The 21,907-nt window shown below is 43.3% G+C and overlaps 1 protein-coding gene across 2 annotated transcripts in view; it reads left to right on the forward strand.

The window, feature by feature from the left end:
• PTK6 (protein tyrosine kinase 6) overlaps positions 1-21,907 on the forward strand; it is a 56,179-nt gene that overhangs the window by 18,304 nt on the left and 15,968 nt on the right. For both annotated transcript variants that reach the window (XM_030212172.1, XM_030212171.1), the window contains exons 2-7: positions 3,957-4,078; positions 5,574-5,737; positions 9,341-9,500; positions 12,337-12,495; positions 13,808-13,989; positions 14,114-14,267. In XM_030212172.1, coding sequence (XP_030068032.1) covers positions 3,957-4,078; positions 5,574-5,737; positions 9,341-9,500; positions 12,337-12,495; positions 13,808-13,989; positions 14,114-14,267 — 941 coding nt within the window. The remainder of the gene's footprint in view (positions 1-3,956; positions 4,079-5,573; positions 5,738-9,340; positions 9,501-12,336; positions 12,496-13,807; positions 13,990-14,113; positions 14,268-21,907) is intronic.

The following is a 21,907-nucleotide window of genomic DNA, read 5'->3' on the forward strand; positions in this document are numbered from 1 at the left end:
GTTTTTTAAATTTGCGGCGCCGCGGGAACGGCCACGGGAGGCGGCGGGAGCGGAGCACCCCCCACCCACTGGCACCCGGGGCGGACCGCCCCCACCGCCCCCCCCCCCTTGGTACGCCACTAGTCGTGGCGAATATCCAGGGAACACACACTCACAGCCGAGGGAGTGGAACAAATAAACTAACCTTGTCCTTTACTCTCAAAGAATAAAGGAGGAAAAGTATCTAAATTTAGGATTTGTTCCTGAAATGGAAGAACCACACCTTCAGATATGCAAATTATCTTTTTCTTTATTGGATACAAATGCAAGCAAATTTTCATTCAAATAAACTCAAATTCACAATTAATGTGTGGCTTAATAGAACTGCAATAACATATTCAACATTCAAATGTAGAACTACATGTATACCCTTAACTTTGTCTGTTTCACCTAAAAAGGCAGAAAAGAACCTTTTCAGATAAGTATTTAAATTGTCTTTTTAATCAAAATCAGATATTTGTTGTTATACTCTTTCCTTGCTATTGATGTCAGAATTTGAATCTTTATGGGTATTATGGATGTTTGTGCAAGGATCTCACTTGAACCCAGAACACTTAAGCATGTCAGGAAAACATGGATTTTTTATATTTGATGTTGTTCTGTTCTTTAGTTTTCCCTTAAAATGTTGTAAACCAAAAAAAAACAAAAACGTATATCTCCTTCAACACCCTTTGCAAATTGTCACTTAGCTGTGGTTGAATTTATTTAGGTGAGGTCTTTCTTGCGTTGGAGCTCAGCCGGACATTCTGAAGAGGAATATTTCACCAATCTCTTCTCCCTAAACCTCACTTATAAAGAAAATAATTCGGGAAGCAAAACCTTAGAACTGCCTGAGCTGGATCAGGAACGGACTCTACTCTGGTGACAATTAATCAGTTCTCAATACTGTGGCCACACTCTCTAATTGAAATAAAATAAGTTAAAGGTTTTCTCACTACAAAACCTATTTCTCACTGTTAATTCCCTATTATAAACTGTTGCAGAAGAAGACTTTTGCACTGCCTTCAGATCTCACACAGTAACCCATTCCATATTCAAATGGTGATACAACATTCCATCTCACAGACTTCACATAAAAACATAACATTTCCCTTCACAGCTACCGGATCTATCTGAAAAATACAGCACACTCATACAAAAGCAGTGCTGGATTTTCTTTAATCTGCAGTCTGATTCCAAACCCTGTACTGAACTCAGAACTCTCACCAACAACACACCTTTCCCACAGACACAGCTTAATGGCTTCTTTTTCCAAATATCAACTTCACTTCTCAGTCCCTGTGTCATACTTAAAATCCTTACACACTTTTTCCTGACACCCTTATAGGCTTTCTCAAGTAGTACAATTCCCACCACAAATCAAAGCCTCTCTCACCCTAAAATGCTATACTGGAACATTCACACTCACCTCAGCTCACTTTCAATATCAAAGTACCCTTTTTCAATGTCCCTGATTTCACTTTAAACTCATAAAATATACTTTACTTTTCTTAGATTTCACACACCAAGCAAACGTTTTATTCTTTCTCACTCTCCATGTTCACAGCCCTGGTCAGGGTTGCCATATAAAAAAAAAAAAAAACCCACACAAAACTGCTCAAAACCCGCCCAAAAACCGCACACACCCCACCCCCGATGTCATCAACCCTGCCCCTTCCGTCATCACCCCACCCCCGCCGTAATCAACCCCGCCCCTTCCGTCATCACTCCCGCCCCCGCCGTCATCAGCCCCACCCCTTCCGTCATCACCCCCACCCCCACTGTCATCGCCCCGCCCAATACGTCAACAAACCCCGCCCAATACGTCACAAACCCCGCCTCTGTCGCCATTAGCCCCACCCCCTGCCAGCCGAAAAACTGCCCAAAACCCGCACAGAAAAAAGAAAACGAGCCCAAAAAACCGCAACCCGCTGCGGGCAAAAGTTTCCAATTGGGCGGGAAAACTGCCCATCTAACAACCCTGGCCCTGGTCTCTCTGCTCACTGCAGTCTCCCTAGCAACTCACCCCCCCTAGAGGAACACCTGACATCACTCAACCAATCAGCTTGTCAGCTAAAGACTGTTTTTTTTTCCTCTGATCTGTTTAGAATCTCCCTTCCCCATAGAAGTAAATGCAAAACTTCCTATACAGAGAATTTCAAAGTCAATTTTAACCTGACTTGTACCCAAAACAGAAAGGAACATTTTAAAGTACAATCCCCACCTAATCCTGGTTTATTTCTTGAAAAATAAAACCACATTTAAGAAACATCTCACACTTTCTTCAGCTAACTCCATTAACAATTCCCAAACTAAACTTTAAACCTTTTCCAGCCAGCACCATCCACCAAAACCATGGAACATCCCCCCCCCCCCCCCCCAGAGCCCCAGGAAAAAAAACATTTAATATATGTTACCATATATTACATTACTTCCTGTTCTGGGGCAGAGGGAGCAGGGAATCAGCGGAGCCACAAGCTGCGTGGCTACTCCCAGCACCCCAGCAGTTAGGAAGAATGCACCTGGGGGGGGGGGGGGGCTTGGAGGTGATGCGCGGGGGGATGACGATGGTGATGCGCCAGGGGGACGCTGCACCTGGGGGGGGGGGGGGTCGTGCTGCCCCCCGGGGGGAATGGACGACACTACACCCGGGGGAGGGGGGTGCGCAGCGGAGATCCGCTCCGGGTGGCAGCTGACCAAGGAACACCACTGTATAAATAGCAAACAATAACAGGTAAATTAACAGGTATCAACATTAAACTAACTAGACACTTGGAAAATAACTGTTCACAGGTTTTGAACAGGGTCTCAGTTGACAGATCTTTGCCCTCCACACTCCCTCTCTGAGACTGGGGATTTCCAGCATATACTGGTTGGATTTTGAACTTCAGGGCCAATTAGAGCCCAGAGCATTAACACTGAGGTGTATTTGGCCAATAGAGTGCAAATTACTTTCCCTCAGGTCTTCCTCTCCTCAGGGAAGGCAAGCTGAGAAATAAACACTCTGCTACTGCTAAAATGCAAAGGTCAGACACCACCTGCTGGCCAAACAAGAAAAATGCACTGAGGAAAAAAGGTGTTATAAAAGAAGATAATGAATCACAGACATAAATCCCCTGTTTCACCACACCCCCATTAAATGTTGGGCTCTGGATGTGCCGTTTGCCCTGGTGACTTACTACATCCTCTGGCAACAAGTTCCAGAACTTAGCTATGTATTGAATGAAAAAATATCCTATATAATAATTTGCACCTCCAACGTTCCATCTCTGTCTGGCTGCCTGGGTTCGTAACATCTCATGACGTCAGCCAGCCTCCAGCGTTCCATTCCATCTCACTGCCCTGCCCTTGCGTCAAAACGTTATGACATCAGAGGGCGGAACAGTGAGAGGGAAGGGAACGCTGGAGGTGAGCTGACGTCAGGATGTTACCAACGGAAGGGAAGCCAGCCAGGCCAGCCAGAAAATTATGAGGTACAAAGGAAGAGAGAATCATGGCACACAAAGGGGAGGGCAGGGCAGAGCAGAATCGATGGACATGGATGGGATGGGAGGCGAGGACAGGAGAGAATCGCGGGACACGGATGGGAGGGCAGGGAAGAGGAGAATCGCTGGACATGGAGGGGAGGGGAGGGCAAGGGAGAGACAAAAATATTGCTTACAAGAGAGCCTTCCTAGGGCCCGTTTAATTGTTGAGGAAACAGGCTGGGTTCCACTAGTTTTCTATGATTTGTTTTTGGTTGCTTACTCATTGGTATTCTATTATGTAAAAATGTCCACAATTAAGTGGGTTTGAATCCCATCTCTGGCTTTTGCTCAGAAGCTGAGGAGCAGGTCTTACTGTGGGGAACATTGTGCTCAGTTGCCCACCTGTACTTAACAAGTGGAATGGTTGTATTGTTTAAATGCATAACTACTGAATTCTCCATCTCTTTCCAGATGGTTCTTTGAAAATTTATCCCGCTCAGAAGCTGTGAAAAAACTCATGTCACCCACCAACAGGACTGGAGCCTTCCTGATCCGAGTGAGTGAGAAGCAGGGCTTCAAATATGTGCTTTCAGGTAGGAAGCTGAGCCTGGTTAGCAGTCAGTTGTGGGTGCCAATCTCATCCTACTGTACACTTGACATGGGGTGGTCCCTGTGCAGCTGCTTATCCCAGCTCCAAAATGCACTAGATGGGAGTTTCATAACATAGGAGTGGGGTTAACAGATAACCGATTGCAGCCTCACTCCATTCCATCGGATCTGGATTCCATCCTGTTGTCTAAGTTTCAACTCAATGCATTTCAGCCACTTTCACCAGTCATGTTTGTTCTAACAAGCTACACAGGGTTTTGGATATTCATGCAAAGCATTTGAAATCTTGTGGAATTTAGGAATTTGACTGGCATAAAGGAAAGGGTGAGGTAAGCATATTGGGATTTGATATACCACCTTTCTGTGGTACAATTAAAGTGGTTTACAATTATCATATACAGGTACTTTCTCTCCCTGGACAGTGGAGGGTTAAGTGACTTGCCCAGAGTCACAAGGAAGAAGCATGGAAACTGAATCCAGTTCCCCAGGTTCTCAGTCCACTACATTAACCATTAGGCTTCTTTTCCACCTTATTTCAGGGTTACTTAGGTATTAAAAATCCTAGGGCTCAGAGCCAAGAACTGAGCAGGTAGACTCTGGCATGATGCAAGGATGTGGATACGCCTTCAGTGACACTTTACAGATACTGTGTGGGTGTGTGACAATCCCAGAAAGAAGCCTATTCCAGAGTATCTGGTTCTGTATTCCCTCCCTCTGCTGAGTGAGTCAGACCTCAGGATACTGAATTGACCGAGGCTTAACAGGATCCAAACCCAGATTCTTTCTGCAAGTGTGCTGACCGAAGTGACCAGCAGGGAGATTTTAGAGAAAGCTCCCCTTCAATCCCCACCAAAGTCTCTAAGGCAGGACAGTTTACATTTTGCATTTGATTGGGGGGGGGGGGGGGGGGGAGGGGATGAGAAAATATAACCTGACAGTGAGGCCAAAGAGGCAGAGTAGATGTAGAAACCCCAATATTGAAGGTCTCTCTTACTTTCTCCTCTCAGATGGATGAGACATCACATCTTTAGTTCCTGCAGAATGTCATAATGTCATAGTAATGAATATTTTAGACAGAAGCTTGGTGCACTCTGGGTTGATGTAATAAAGTAGGCTAATCATTGTGCTCTCCAGCAGAACTGGAGGTACTGGAAATCCTCTGGTGTGTTGTGTGTAATGAGTATCCTCATAACACACAACACACAAGCCCTGGCTTGAAGGAAGCCTTCCCTGTGTCTTCCAGGATAAGATGTCTTGACCTTTCCAGTCTGTTGTAAAATACTTTGTTAGCAATGGTAGGAACAATGATATTTCATGGTGTTTAATGGAAGAGGAAGTAGCCAGTCTTCTTTAACTAGAGAGAAGCCTGACACAAGAAATAAAGATGTTTTTCTTAGAAGAGACATTTAAATATATGCAGAGTGGCCAATGGGGATATGACTAATTTTCTTATTCTCATTTATGCCTTGGAACTCCTAGTTCGAAATGAGGAATCTGTGAAACACTTTAAGATCTTTCAGAACAGCCAAGGAGAATTCCACTTGAACACCAAGTCCAAGTTTAAAAAGTTGGAGGACCTTATTGAGTATTATAAGAGCACAAACCTTTCTGATGGACTGATTTTGACAACGCCTTGTTTGAAGGTAACGTGGAGGGGCATAATTGAACAGGGCACCCAAGTTTTCCTGAGGGCATCCTCCCCGGACATCGCTGCGAAGGGGCGGGGAAACCTGTATTATCGAAACAAGATGGGCAGCCATCTTTTGTTTCGATAATACGGTCAGGGATGCCCAAATCTCAACATTTAGGTCGACCTTAGAGATGGTCGTTCCCAATTTTTGGCGATAATGGAAACCGAGGACGCCCATCTCAGAAATGACCAAATCCAAGCCATTAGGTCATGGGAGGAGCCAGCATTCGTAGTGCACTGGGCCCCCTCACATGCCAGGACACCAACCAGGCACTCCAGGGGGCACTGCAGTGGACTTCAGAAAAAGCTCCCAGGTGCATAGCTCCCTTACCTTGTGTGCTGAGCCCCCCAAACCCCACTCCCCACAACTGTACACCACTACCATAGCCCTTAGGGATGAAGGGAGGCACCTAGATGTGGGTACAGTGGTGGGTTTTGAAGGGCTCACATTTACCACCACAAGTTTAACAGGTAGGGGGGGATGGGGCTGGGTCCACCTGCCTGAAGTGCACTGCAGTACCCACTATAACTGTTCCAGGGACCTGCATACTGCTGTCATGAAGCTGGGTATGATATTTGAGGCTGGCATAGAGGCTGGAAAAATATTTTAAATTTTTTTTTGTGGGAGGGGGTTAGTGACCTCTGAGGGAGTAGGGGGAGGTCATCCCCGATTCCCTCTGGTGATCATCTGGTCATTTAGGGCACATTTTTGTGGCTTGGTCGTTAAAAAAAATGGACCAAGTAAAGTCGGCCAAGAGTTAGTCAGGGACGCCCTTCTTTTTTCCATTATCGGCCGAGGACGCCCATGTGTTAAGCACGCCCCAGTCCCGCCTTTGCTATGCTTCTGACATGCTCCTGTGAACTTTGGTCGTCCCTGCGATGGAAAGCAGTTCAGGATGCCCAAAATCGGCTTTCGATTATGCCAATTTGGGCGACCCTGGGAGAAGGACGCCCATCTTCCGATTTGTGTCGAAAGATGGGTCCCCTTCTCTTTCGAAAATAAGCCTGTTAGTGTCAACCACACATTGCTTTGCATGAGTGGCTTTACTGACAGGCAGAGTAGGCAAGTGCCTATAGGCAGTCCATCCTGCTGTCATCATTCCCATCTTGTGGGAGGGTGCAGATGGGGGTATAAATCCACTACTACATCTATTATGAAGGAGATGTCTTTGCAGTCTGTTGAGATGAATGGTATAGGGAGATGCCACTGAAATCTATGAAGATGGATAAACTACTTAGGAGAGTGAGACCACTGAAGTCTAATAAAGTGCATGATATGGTTAAGAAAGTTATTGTTTCCTATTGGTAGATTGCCCTGGCATGAGGGGGAGTTATGATGCGCCATGATGAATCACAGCCATTAATTACAAGACAAAAGTCCTGCTTTATAATGTGACCTCAAAACTTTCACCAGAGCCTATAAATTTATGTATGCATGTATTTATTTTGACATTTAGACCCCTTATTATCCTGAACATACTCAAGTTCAATGTGGTTAACAATAAATCAACAACAGACAAGGTTTACAAAGCCATAAACAAAAATATCAAATATAGACCATTGATGGCAAGTTGCAATCGAAGATACTCCATCAATGAAGAAACCTCTCAAAGAGGAGTTATCAGTCTTTTACGAAATACCAAGTAATCAGGCTGACCCTTGATTACCATTGGCAGTGAATTCCACCACTTAGCACCCTGGTATCTAAAGTTAGCAGAATGAACTGACTTATAATGCAATCTCTTGCAATGTGGAAGATGAAGGTAGTCCCTAGAACCTGAGGTTATATTGTGTAGAGGAACAGTTATTAAGGGCTGCATATAATCTGGTGTCATGTCATATAATATTTGAAAGACAAAAATACATAATTTAACAGTAATCCTGGCTTTAATGGGCAAACAGTGCAGCTTGCACAATAATGGAGTGGCTCTATCAAAACACGATACCTTGCGGACAAGCCTAGCTGCAGTATTTTGGGCTATTTGTAGCCTTTTTAGGACACCCTCCTTACATCCAGCATAGATGGAATTGCAGTAATCAAACTGAGTTAAAACCAAGGATTGAACTGTCTTAAAATGTCTAGCAAGAAATATGATCTGATTCACCTCAGCTTCCAAAGAGACCTGAAGGATTATTTCATTACTGAGGAAACCTGAGGCTCGAACGTGAGGTGGCTGTAAATTAATACACCAGTATCCTAAGCGTAGAGTCTAGGGGGTACGACATGTCAATAGTAAAATTATTATATGCGGTATGATCAAAGGTGTTGGTTACCACAAGAAATTTAGTCTTATCTCTATTTAACTTAAACTTAAATTCGGAAGCCCAGGATTCCAACAAATCCAGACCAAGCCTAATCTTAGGGACAATTTCTGGAAGACCAGTGTTGAAAGGGATATAATTGGAAACAATTATAAACTGATTATTAATTGATTAGTTAATAATTGTCAATTATAAATGGAATAGTTCTACTACAGAACTTTGTGAAAGTACTTTAAAGCACATTACAGCTGTGGAACCCAGTCATGTGGCAGAGGGTGGTATGGGATGGCTCTGACAAACAGAGAAAATGCTGATGGGAATCAGGAGAGAAGTACTGGAGCTGATCATGATAATGGGGCCAGAGTTCCAGTAAGGAACCTCATGGGCTTTGAAGACTATAGAGGGAAGATCTACTGTACAATATTCAGGATGTGTCAGACTTAAATTAATCTATTTATGTATTTATTAGAAGTGGGCATTTAGCACATTAATTAATTCATTTATTTCAAACATTTATATTCCATACTATCTTGCCAATTCTAGGCGGAGTATATCAGTACATATATAGTTATAAGATAACGTTGTTAAAACATATATAAGACATCATAAAAGAAAAATACAGTAACAAATTCTACAATCAATACATTTCATCAGATTATAACTATCAAAAGGTAGAGCTGCCTGCGGCAGACCCAGGGTCCTTTAACTAAATGGTGGCAAGAAAGCACTAACGTGTGCTTCCCATGCACCAAAATGCACTAATCGTCCAGAAGTAGTTCAGATATCTGCACATGCTTCCCCGGCGCTAAAAAATACTTAGTATTTTTTTAATGCTGGGGTGTGTTTGGGGGGCAGAGAGCAGGCGTGCCCAGCTCTAATCAGTTAGCGAAGCTACTCTGGCACATGCCAACTGATTAGTGCATGATTAGCGTGTGAGCCCTTTCCACCTACTAAATAAGTGTTGGTAAGCTTACGCGCTAATTTGGAAATTAGCGCCTGGCTATTAATAGAAGACATGGACATGCGGCCATTTTACAGCCGTGCTAAAAGTGGCCTCAGCGTGTGGGGAACCTCGCCCTTTTAGCACAGCTTAGTAAAAGGGCCCCTAAGTTTGTGTCTGATGCAATGGGGGGAGGGGGGGGGTTATGTGACTTCTCCAAGATCACAAGGAGCACAGTGGGGATTTGAACCAGACCTCCCTGGTTCTCAGCCACCTGCATAAACCATTAGGCTACACAAAAATAATTACAGTGCTGTACTAAAATATGACTTCATTTATTTATTTTTAACATAGCAAGAGCCAGTAGTTTTGCCAATCTCCACAACAGATGACTGGGAAAGACCAAGAGAAGAATTTACCTTGATGAGGCACCTGGGAGAAGGGAACTTTGGGGAGGTTTTTGAAGGACTCTGGAGACAGCAGTTTAAAGTAGCCATTAAAGTCATCAAACGAGGTGAGCAAAGAACCAGACAGCACCACTGAAAATCTGAAAGTATTGTATCTGATAGTGGAAGTGACGTTTCCCACATTCTGAATGCATTTCTCAATCCAACATAGTGATTCCACTCATGGCTACAGAGGAGCTCATTTAATTTGGGGTGGATGAAGTAGGAAGGAAGAGGCATTCGGTGTACCTTCCAAGTGTTACTGTAAAATACTGAGAGATTGGATTTTCTTGTACTTTTCAGTTCCTTGTTTTCTATAGGGGATCTGGTTGTATAAAATCATATCTGTCCTTCCTACTAACATTTGAGTTCTCTATTCAGTTTCATTCACATTTCCAGACCTGCTAAGTCCCCGGCGTTCAGTGGGAGACTCCCACTTTGGCGGGTCATCTCTTGCACTCCCACCAAAGCGGGAAAGTCTCCCACTGAGACACAGTGTCGGGCCAGGAGGTCTACTGCCCCTGCTGCTGCTTCTCCCGATGAGCAGTAGCGGCCATGGCAAAAGAACAAGAAAAGCAAGTGTGGGGCCGCAGCAGCCTTCAGGCATGCATTGTCGGCTCTACTGGTCCTCTGCCTCCGGAACGGGAAGCTGACATCAGCAGGGGACAGAAGACTGACATGCATCGCATGCCTGAAGGCTGCTGCAGCCCTGCGCTTGCTTTTCTTGTTTTTTGCTACTACCACCGCTGCTCATCGGGAGAAGCAGCAGTGGCCAAGAAACACTGTGATAATGGATGGAAGAAGAAGGGAGAAAGGGTATGGAGAGGGAGGCAGGAGGTGCTGAATGGAGAGAGCAGAGGAGAGAAAATGAGTGGGGATGCTGGATGGAAGAGGGATACAGAGAGAAATGAGTGGAAAGGTGGGGAGAGAAAGCGGGTCATGGAAAAGGGCAGGAGAGAGACAGAGAGCAAAGCTGCTGGGGAGAAGGAAGGGCAGAAAGAGTGAGACCCTGGATGGTCAGATGAAGAGAGAAAGAGGAGAGATACTGGATGAAAGGAGAGAAAGAGGGAAGATGCTGGAAGGATGAGGGCAGAAAGAGGGAAGACACTGGATGGAAGGGTAGGGAGAGAAAGAGAAGAGACACTGGAAGGATGGGGAGAGAGGGGACATGCTGAATGAAAAAAGAAAGAAAGAGAGACTGGAGGAAAGGAACGGAAGAGAAGAGAGAGAGAGAGAGAGACTGGGTGGAAGGATTGGGAGAGAGGGTAGATGTTGGATGGAAGGATAGGGAGAGAAAGAGAGGAGATGCTGAATGGAAGGGTAGAGAGAGAAAGAGAGAAGCTACTGGATGGAAAGGGAGAGAGGATAGAGTTAGTGAAAGACAGAGAATATGAAGAAGGGCATAGGGAGAATAAGGGTGAGGAAAAGATGAAAAGCCATAGGTAGATGACGTAGAGGGAAAGAGAGAGGCAGAAAAATAAATTGAAGAAACAAAGAAAAAGGTGAGAGAAAAATGACAAATGGACAGGAAATCCTGGGAAGAGAGTTAAGAGAAGACGAAGGAAAGCAGAATCAGGATACCAGGACCAACACAATTAGAAAAAGTAAATGGCCAGACATCAAAGTACAGAAAACAATTTTATTTTATATTTAGGATAAAGTAATGTGGTAGCTGTGTTAATAATGGTTAATAAATGCAAATAAAATAGAAAATAAGGTGACACCTTTATATTGGACTGATTTTAATACATTTTTGAGTAGCCTTCCAAGACCAACACTCACTTCCTCAGGTCAGGAGAGGATACCATAACAGTATTGTCCTGACCTGACCTGGCCTCTGACAGCTAATTGAAAAAGGTATTAGGCTGATACATTAAAAATGTATCATCTTATTTTCCATTTTCAAGTGCCTGAACTGAGCATAAGCAGGAGGACTGGCATTAGCGGCTGAAGCATGTTGCCAACTGCTGCACTGCTCAAATAGCACAGTAGGAAGCTTATGCAGTGGACCTCTTCAACTAGTGGAGCTTGGCCGCTCCACCAGAGATTCAACCAGTGCCACAATTTTGGAGTGGGCTTAAGCTCAAAATGAGGGGGCCAAGGCCCCTTTGCATTATGTCCCTGGGGGGAATAAATGCTGGATAGGGGGTGTAATAGAGTGAACTGAAACACTCCTTACCCATCCCTGCTGCCACTGGTGTAAATAAAATATTTTCTGGAATGGCCATGGAACTGAGGTGTGCTGGGGGCAGAGCAATGAAGTAGACTGGGTGGAGCCAAGGCAGAACAGCTCTGCATTTCTGTCACAGAGGATAGTTCACCCAGTGACCATCAGTTCACACTTCTGTGCTCTTCATACCCTCCCCCCAACACTCTTTAATTTCCTCTGGGAATACAGACCAGGTCAGCTGAAATCTGAAATCTTGGGGGGGGTGGGGGTCAGAGTACAGTGTGATGTCATCAAAACTTTTGAAAGCTGTCTTGCCATTGGTTAGTGCCTGTGGTCAAAGAAGGATGCTGGACATCATGAAATGTCCATGTCTCTTTGATTTACACACAGTTGCTGTGGTCAGAAGAGAAGGATTCATGCTGTCTTACAGTCCATGATGCAGTCTGAAAATGAAAACTTGCAGTCATACCTGCCTCTGATTAGATAAAAGGTGTTGTGCAATGCTCAATGATGACAGCTCTGATTTTAAATCCATAAATGATCTGAATAGCAGAGTAAAACCCTTCCCTTGATGCCTCTTCAAACCCATGGCCATAAACAGAATGAGCTTGGATATGACAAGCCCTTGTTTGCATTGCGTTGGGATCCACTCCCAAATGATGTTTCCACAGGAATAAACATACATGTGGTTACAGCTAATCCTGTTTTACACTTGTATCATTCATGTCTTTTAGACTTTATGAAGGAAAAAGATTTCCAGGCAGAAATTCAGATCATGAAGACCCTGCGTCATAAACATATCCTGTCTCTCTATGCCACCTGCTCTGTGGGAGACCCCTATTACATCATCACAGAATTTATGACAAAAGGGAACCTTCTGGACTTAATGCGAAGTAAGAAAAACATCATGAACAACCTCTCAGGGACTTTTTCACTCCACAATGTAGCATATCAATATCTGAATACACTGCACTGAATGGAACTAATCATTTCCAAACTAAAGACGTTCTCTTGAGTTTAGAAGTCACAGTAATGATTAGCTCTGAAGCTTCAATGAACATTAATATCACCATTATTTCCATTTACCTGTGTTTGTACATTTTTGAAAGCAAGAGATAATTTAAACAGAATTAACAAAAGACCTGGTCATCTTAAGGGCATTAACAGCCTAGTAATTTAGTAGATGCTTGGGTCTGTAAAAGTTGGGGTTAATTCAGATTATGTTAACATGTCATGTTACTTGTGAGGTAGACAAATGAAATCTGTACCTCTTAGGACTTCGCCAACAGCACTCTAAACATTTCTAGAGTTTTTCTATATGATCTGAAAAAGATTCTCCATTAGCTAATTGTAGTACGGCTGATCATGTGGGTGAGATGTTTCATACAGAGGACCTGCTTTGTTAACTTAGCTGGCACAGCCTGTACAGTCTGGGGGGTGGGTGGGCAGGAACCTTCTTCTCTGCTTCTAAGACAGGGGTGGTCAGATGTGGTTGTCAAAAAAACCTGATATTCTAATCAAACCTATATGTGTTTTTAGAGGTCTGGAGATTACTCTCTGTTCTAGAAGAGCCAGTGTCTCCAAATGGGTTACTTTTGCAGATACTATGACAATAATGAACCTCACCCCTAAGCAGGGATACTTTGGGGTTGATCTCAGTCTCTCAAATGTCCCACATTGCCTTAATTGTATAGTGTCAAAAAAGTTTCCTTCTGGAGTTCATAGGATGTAACACATACGGGGAACATATCAGCATGTACTTTGGTTTATGGTTTATTCTAATTTACTATACCGCTTGGCTTATACAAAACACAGTACTTTGAAATTATCTGATTAAAAACAAGTGGCACATGATACAAGTTGAACGTACAAATAGTAGGTGATATTGGACAATTTCTGCTTTCTGCCACATTTTCTTGGTCTTTAATCACATTGTTTGACGCTCTAGGACCTTCTCTTTATCTATACAATGGCCATTGGCACTTCTATTATTAATGCTGTTCTTGTGTGTTACCCAGTTTCTTTGCAGTGAGGTTTTTATTAGTTGGAACTGGAATGTCCTAGGCAACTGTAACTTCTTCACTATGAGTGCCCCCATATCTCAGCATCTGCCAGCATTCTTTGAGATAGGTCAGGCATTGCTTATCTCCTCAGCATCCTGGTGGTTAAAAAGATCTTCTTATCTGCTTGTTCACATTTCATTAGGTGCTGAGGGGAGTTTGTTGCAGGTAAATGATCTCATTGACATGGCATATCAGGTAGCTGATGGGATGGAATTCCTAGAATCCAAAAACTACGTCCATCGAGACCTGGCTGCTAGGAACATTCTTGTGGGAGAAGATTACATCTGCAAAGTGGCAGATTTTGGGATGGCCAGACTTATTAAGGTACTAAAGCATGGATTAATCCCACTGGGGGGGGGGGGGGGGGGGGGGAAAGCATAGAAGGATGTCTCAATAGGGAGGACACGATATACTGGTTATATGATGCTGTTCTTCTATGTGTTTGTAGAATGAATTCTACAAGTCAACCTCCTGTCATATCCCCTATAAATGGACTGCACCAGAAGCTCTACAGTACAACCGTTTCTCCACCAGATCAGATGTTTGGTCATTTGGAATTCTTCTGTATGAGATTATAACCTGTGGACAAATACCATATGCAGGTAATTTCAAGAGTTTAACCAGTTAGCTCCTGCAGGTTTCAACATATCTGGAACATGCTTCTCACCTAGCTTACAACTATCCTATCCTAAATGTAAAGGCAGCCTAAAGACTTGGTGATTTTTCACCATTAGAGTAAGGTTTTTCAGTTTGGCAATTGTGGGGGACATTTTAGAGCCTTAGAGGACAAACAAATGGTGGGTGGAAGGTGGCATTTTATATTTATTTCTGGTTGACTTTGTTGTGGATTGTGTTTTTATGTGTTATGCTGTTGTCTCTGTTTATGTTTGTCTATGCTTTTGTTTTATTATGTGTTTATTTTTAATATTGTTCACTTAATAAAATCTTAATAAACATAAACAAAAGCAAGGAAATGGGGAAAACTGTCAAATGCTATCAGAAACAAACTCCCTTATTTTGGAAGAGAAGGCCATGCATTTTGTCAGGCTCTGTTCCCTCCCATACATGAGTATTCCTACATTTGCCACTCTCTGGTGGTCTCATCTCCACAGCACAAGTTTGAATGAGGCCTGGGAAAAACCTGATAAGCAGCACTAACCTAAGAGGCCACACTAGGGCTAGTGCTTGGAACCTAGCCCCATGCCATAAAGCAATCTGGATCCATTTCTGGTGCTATTTCCATCCCAATGCACATTGCTGACTGTTGCCCTGCCCCCACTGATCTTTTTTCTTAACAGTGTATGCTCAGCTGTATTTTGGAGGCATCAAGATGACCACCTTGCCTTGGCATTCTGCAAATTATTCTTGCTTATGGCGTTAATTTAATTTAGTTTAATATAGTATCTCTAGACTTCTTTAGCCAGTTGCATGGTGGAAGGCAGTGTTGAATAGCAAGAGTCCTAGACAACTACACTGGACACTCCCAAACAGGAAGATGTCCGTGACAGAGCCTCTGACTCCCTGAGTGCAGAGTAATTGGATGGGGCTGGAGAAGCTCTAACAACAAGGGGAATCAACCAGATATTAGAAGAAGGTGAGGAAATAGGAAGAGTTTTGTATAAGCCTACAAAGCAGAGCTTTTCATTTGCTCATTTAATGAACTAAAAAGGATTTTATATGGTACTGAATACGGCTGACAGCAGATAAGACCTATCTAGCAATGACTTGGTTAATGACTATCAATCTATAACTAGGGAATGAAAGAAGAGAATAGTATTGTAGTTAGATTATAATCAGAGGACAGTTCTATAACTGGGACTTACTAGAAGCCTATTCTATAAAGCAACATAGGCATCTACTTTTCTTTACAGAATACTAGCCTAACCATGTATATATATGCTTCAAAGTTAGGTGCCAGCACTTACACCAGCCACAGAGTTGGTATGTGTTAATGCTTAAATGCTGCAGATAAGTGCATAGCTTATAAAAGTGTTCTTCAGTGCAAAGCCTGGGGACCAATGGCGGCTTCATCATTCTGTTTTTTCCTTCATTACTCTTTGTGGATGGGAAGTAGATAGGGGAAGGGCTGCATGCTTGTAGGGTAATATATTTGGAAATATTCATCTCTTTGAAGATACTCCTAATGAAAAGTTTAAAAGTGGGCTGCTATGCAGTGTTACAGCCCTTCATGGGAAGATACTTGGCAGCTCTCCTTCAGCTCTTTTGGATCCAGTATGGTCCCCAACATAAAAATTTGTGAAAACCACAGACACAGTATTCTATAAGTTATGCATGTAAAGTATGAGTCTCCCCCAAGCTCCACCCAGGCCTACACTTCTCTTGCAACTATGCGCTATGTATGTTAAGCAGGTAGTAGAGCAAGAATACCACTAGGGGTGCCAGTTTGAGAGGGCAAGGGCAGGAGTGATTGGGGATTGCTTCTGCCCCATAACGGGCTGATGGGCCCCCATGGTAGGGAGGGGAAGAGTCCCGTTGGGGAGGTGGAGGTCTGATTGGAATGGGTTCTGAATGAGGGCAGGACGTTGTGATCAGGGATGGGGATCTTCTTGGGGTGGAGCCTAATTAGGGTGTGTGTGCAAGTACTAACTGGAGGGTGTGATTAGAGTACAGTGCGGATGCTGCACAGGGGAGAATTAGGGGTACAGCACCAAGGTCCCTTTAAGATGCAATCTGGGAGCACTGGGCCACATTTTGCTGGGGTTATTGTTCCAGCTATAATGCAACTTGTGGGTCACTGCAAGTAACATTATAGAATTTACATAGTAATGAGCTGCTTTAAATGCATTTGCATGGTTTGCATCTCATTAATATGTAGCTCATAATAACTTAATTATCACTGCATTATGGTAATTTAAGTAATGCTAGTGACCTTTAAGATAGGAGCCGGCTCTGTGGGTGTGGTGGGTGCTTGAGCATCCCCAGTATTGACAGAATTCCTTGCATGTTCCCAGGGGGGGTGGTTAGTGCCATTGGGCTTAGCACCCCCTATAATTCTGAAAAGTTGGCTTCTATGATTAATACACATTAATGGGCAAACAATGTGACTTAGGGGCCCTTTTACTAAAGCTTAGGACGTGCTAGCAGAATTAGTCTTTGCTAAATGCTAAGAAGCCCATAGGTATGAAATGGGCTTCTTAGTATTTAGTGCGTGGTAATTCCATTAGTGCATGCTAAAGCTTTAGTGAAAGGGTCCCTTAGAGACTTAATTCAGCTTGATAACTTCCCCCTTTAATGTCTTAGAGTGTGAATGGGTCTCTGAAAAGTAATATCTAAAATTTTATTTAGCCTGAAAAAGTTGACAACTACAGCCCTAAAGAGAGGCACAGAGGGAGTAACCAGTATAGAGAGTTAGCTACAACCCTAAACACAGACAGACTGGTTGGGCCACTTTGGTCTTTATGTGCGAATGTTCCAGAGGGTCTACCTCTGTGTACCCTTTACTAATGTATCCAGTTTAACATTAGTCTAAGTAAATTTGTCCAGGCATTTTCTTCAGAAAAGGGTCCTGTACTGCATAACCCACAGGTTGATTTTTCCACAGTATAAATATCCCAAATTCATCTACTGTAGCAGGAGGCTTAATTGTTCTTTTATTTTTTAATAAAGTTTTAGAGGCTGCGGTATCTCCTACTGATCCAAGAAAATGCATGTAAGAAAGAGGAACCTAAACTGTAGCTATATGTTGCACAGTTCCACATTAGGATTCACCACCCAAGAAAGGGATCTAGGCATCATCGTTCATGATACGTTGAAACCCTCTGCTCAGTGCTCAGCAGCAGTTAAGAAAGCAAGTAGAATGTTAAGAATTATTAAAAAGGAATGGAGAACAAAACTGAGAATATTACAATGCCTTTGTATCACTCCATGGTACGACTGCGCCTTGAACTAAGTGTGCAAGTTTGGTCATTGCATCTCAAAAAAGATATAGCAGAATTAGAAAAGGTACAGAGAAGGGTAATGAAAATGATAAAGGGGATGAGTTGACTTCCCTATGAGAAAAGGTTAAAGAGGATAGGTCTCCTCAGCTTGAAGAAAAATGGCTGAGGGGAAATATGATAGAGGTCTATAAAGTACTGAGTGGAATGGAATGGGTAGACGTGAATCACTTGTTTACTCTTTCCAAAAATACAAGGACTAGGGGGAGACATAATGAAGCTACTTAGAATAAACTGCCTGGTGCGAAGGTGGCGGACCTCACGTGTCACCTAGATAGGATTCTAGATAGTGCTGGGGAGGAGTCCGCTGTCTTGGTACATGTGGGTACCAATGACATAGGAAAATGTAGGAGAGAGGTTCTGGAAGCAAAATTTAGGCTCTTAGGTAGAAAGCTGAAATCCAGATCCTCCAGGGTAGCATTTTCTGAAATGCTACCTGTGCCACGCGCAGGGCCCAAGAGACAGGCAGAGCTCCAGAGTCTCAATGCGTGGATGAGACGATGGTGCAGGGAGGAGGGCTTTAGATTTGTTAGGAACTGGGCAACATTCTGGGGAAGGGGGAGCCTATTCCGAAAGGATGGGCTCCATCTTAACCAGAGTGGGACCAGGCTGCTGGCATCGGCGTTTAAGAAGGAGATAGAGCAGCTTTTAACCTAGAAATGGGGGGAAGGCCGACAGTTGCTCAAAAGAGCATGGTTCGGGATAAGGTATCTTTCAAAGATATCACCATAACAGGGAAGATAGAGTATCCTGATAGTGAGGTTGCAAAAGAGATTGTAGTAGATCGGGTATCTTTAAATAACAATAAAAATCAGACAAAAGATTGCCAGTTAATACTGTCAAGTACTAAGCATGATGTACTTAGGAACAACAAACATAGTTTGAAATGTCTATATGCGAATGCCAGGAGCCTAAGAAATAAGATGGGGGAGTTAGAATATATTGCACTAAATGAAAAATTAGATATAATAGGCATCTCTGAGACCTGGTGGAAGGAGGATAACCAGTGGGACACTGTCATACCGGGGTACAAATTATATCGTAGTGATAGGGTGAATCGGATTGGTGGAGGGGTAGCATTGTATATTAACGAGAGCCTTGAATCAAATAGATTGAAAATTCTGCAGGAAGCAAAACACTCCTTGGAATCACTGTGGATTGAAATTCCATGTGCAAAGGGGAAAAGGATAGTGATAGGAGTGTACTACCGTCCGCCTGGCCAGGACGAACAGACGGATGCGGAAATGTTAAAGGAAATCAGGGACGCAAACAAACTGGGCAACACAATAATAATGGGGGATTTCAATTACCCGCATATAGACTGGGTTAATGTAACATCTGTACACGTAAAGGACATAAGATTTCTTGATGAAATCAAGGACAGCTTCATGGAACAGCTAGTTCAGGAGCCGACAAGAGAAGGAAAAATACTAGACTTAGTCCTTAGTGGTGCTCATGATCTAGTGCAGGGGGGTAACGATACGAGGGCCGCTTGATAACAGTGATCATAATATGATCGGTTTTGATATTGGCATTGAAGGAAGTGAAACTAGGAAATCAAGTACGCTAGCGTTTAACTATAGAAAAGGTGATTACGACAAAATGAGAAAAATGGTGAAAAAAGACTGAAAGGAGCAGCTCGCAGAGTAAAAAACTTGCATCAGGCGTGGATGCTGTTTAAAAACACCATCCTGGAGGTTCAGGACAAATATATTCCACGTATTAGAAAAAAGGGAAAAAAGACTAAACGTCAGCCGGCGTGGCTAAACAGTAAGATAAAGGAAATCATTAGAGCCAAAAAACAATCCTTCAGAAAGTGGAGAAGAGAACCAACTGAAAGTAACAGGATAGATCATAAGGAATGCCAAGCCAAATGCAAAGCGGAGATAAGGAGGGCAAAAAAGGACTTTGAGAAGAAATTAGCGTTGGAAGCAAAAATACATAGTAAAAATTTTTTTAGATACATTAAAAGCAGGAAACCGGCCAAAGAGTCGGTTGGGCCGCTGGACGAAAATGGTGTTAAAGGGGCGATCAAGGAGGACAAAGCCGTAGCGGAGAAATTAAATGAATTCTTTGCTTCGGTCTTCACCGAGGAGGATTTGGGGGGGACACCGGTGCCGGAAAGAATATTTGAAGCGGGGGAGTCGGAGAAACTAAACAAATTCTCTGTAACCTTGGAGGATGTAATGGGTCAGTTCAGCAAGCTGAAGAGTAGTAAATCACCGGGACCTGATGGTATTCATCCCAGAGTATTAATAGAACTAAAAAATGAACTTGCGGAGCTACTGTTAGAAATATGCAATCTGTCCCTAAAATCGAGTGTAGTACCGGAAGACTGGAGGGTAGCCAATGTTACTCCGATTTTTAAGAAGGGTTCCAGAGGAGATCCGGGAAATTATAGACCGGCGAGTCTGACGTCGGTGCCGGGCAAGATGGTGGAGGCTATTATTAAGAATAAAATTGCAGAGCATATACAAAAACATGGACTGATGAGACAAAGTCAGCACGGATTTAGTGAAGGGAAGTCTTGCCTCACCAATCTAATGCATTTTTTGAGGGGGTAAGCAAACATGTGGACAATGGGGAGCCGGTTGATATTGTATATCTGGATTTTCAGAAGGCGTTTGACAAAGTGCCGCACGAAAGACTCCTGAAGAAATTGCAGAGTCATGGAATCGGAGGTAGGGTATTATTATGGATTAAGAACTGGTTGAAAGATAGGAAGCAGAGAGTAGGATTGCGTGGCCAGTATTCTCAGTGGAGGAGGGTAGTTAGTGGGGTCCCGCAGGGGTCTGTGCTGGGTCCGTTGCTTTTTAATGTATTTATAAATGACCTAGAGATGGGAATAACTAGTGAGGTAATTAAATTCGCCGATGACACAAAATTATTCAGGGTCGTCAAGTCGCAGGAGGAATGTGAACGATTACAGGAGGACCTTGCGAGACTGGGAGAATGGGCGTGCAAGTGGCAGATGAAGTTCAATGTTGACAAGTGCAAAGTGATGCATGTGGGTAAGAGGAACCCGAATTATAGCTACGTCTTGCAAGGTTCCGCGTTAGGAGTTACGGATCAAGAAAGGGATCTGGGTGTCGTCGTCGATGATACGCTGAAACCTTCTGCTCAGTGTGCTGCTGCGGCTAGGAAAGCGAATAGAATGTTGGGTGTTATTAGGAAGGGTATGGAGTCCAGGTGTGCGGATGTTATAATGCCGTTGTATCGCTCCATGGTGCGACCGCACCTGGAGTATTGTGTTCAGTACTGGTCTCCGTATCTCAAAAAAGATATAGTAGAATTGGAAAAGGTACAGCGAAGGGCGACGAAAATGATAGTGGGGATGGGATGACTTTCCTATGAAGAGAGGCTGAGAAGGCTAGGGCTTTTCAGCTTGGAGAAGAGACGGCTGAGGGGAGATATGATAGAAGTGTATAAAATAATGAGTGGAATGGATCGGGTGGATGTGAAGCGACTGTTCACGCTATCCAAAAATACTAGGACTAGAGGGCATGAGTTGAAGCTACAGTGTGGTAAATTTAAAACGAATCGGAGAAAATTTTTCTTCACCCAACGTGTAATTAGACTCTGGAATTCATTGCCGGAGAACGTGGTACGGGCGGTTAGCTTGACGGAGTTTAAAAAGGGGTTAGATAGATTCCTAAAGGACAAGTCCATAGACCGCTATTAAATGGACTTGGAAAAATTCCTCATTTTTAGGTATAACTTGTCTGGAATGTTTTTACGTTTGGGGAGCGTGCCAGGTGCCCTTGACCTGGATTGGCCACTGTCGGTGACAGGATGCTGGGCTAGATGGACCTTTGGTCTTTCCCAGTATGGCACTACTTATGTACTTATGTACTTAAAATATTTCTTTACTCAACATGTAATTAAACTCTGGAATTCATTGCCAGAGAATATGGTAAAAGCAGCTAGCTTAGCAGGGGTTTAAAAAGTTTGGATAATTTCCTAAAAGAAAAATCCATAAGCCATTATTAAGATGGGAAAAATTCACAATTTTTTTTTATAAGCAGCAAAAAATCTATTTCATTTTTATGGTATATTGCCAGATACTTGTGGCCTGGATTGGCCACTGTTTGAAACAGGATACTGGGCTTGATGGACCTTTGGTCTGACCCACTGTGGCAAGGTTTATATTCTTATGTAAGGAAATAGATATTGGAGAATGTGAAGAGGTCAGGTCTACCATCTTTCTATTGGCTGCTGTACAGTGTCACAACCTGCAAGTCCTCCTGCTTTCTCCAGAACCAGGACAACTACTAGAAAAATGTTAG

This window comes from Microcaecilia unicolor, chromosome 8 (genome assembly GCF_901765095.1).
Source record: "Microcaecilia unicolor chromosome 8, aMicUni1.1, whole genome shotgun sequence".
Taxonomy (NCBI): Eukaryota; Metazoa; Chordata; class Amphibia; order Gymnophiona; family Siphonopidae; genus Microcaecilia; species Microcaecilia unicolor.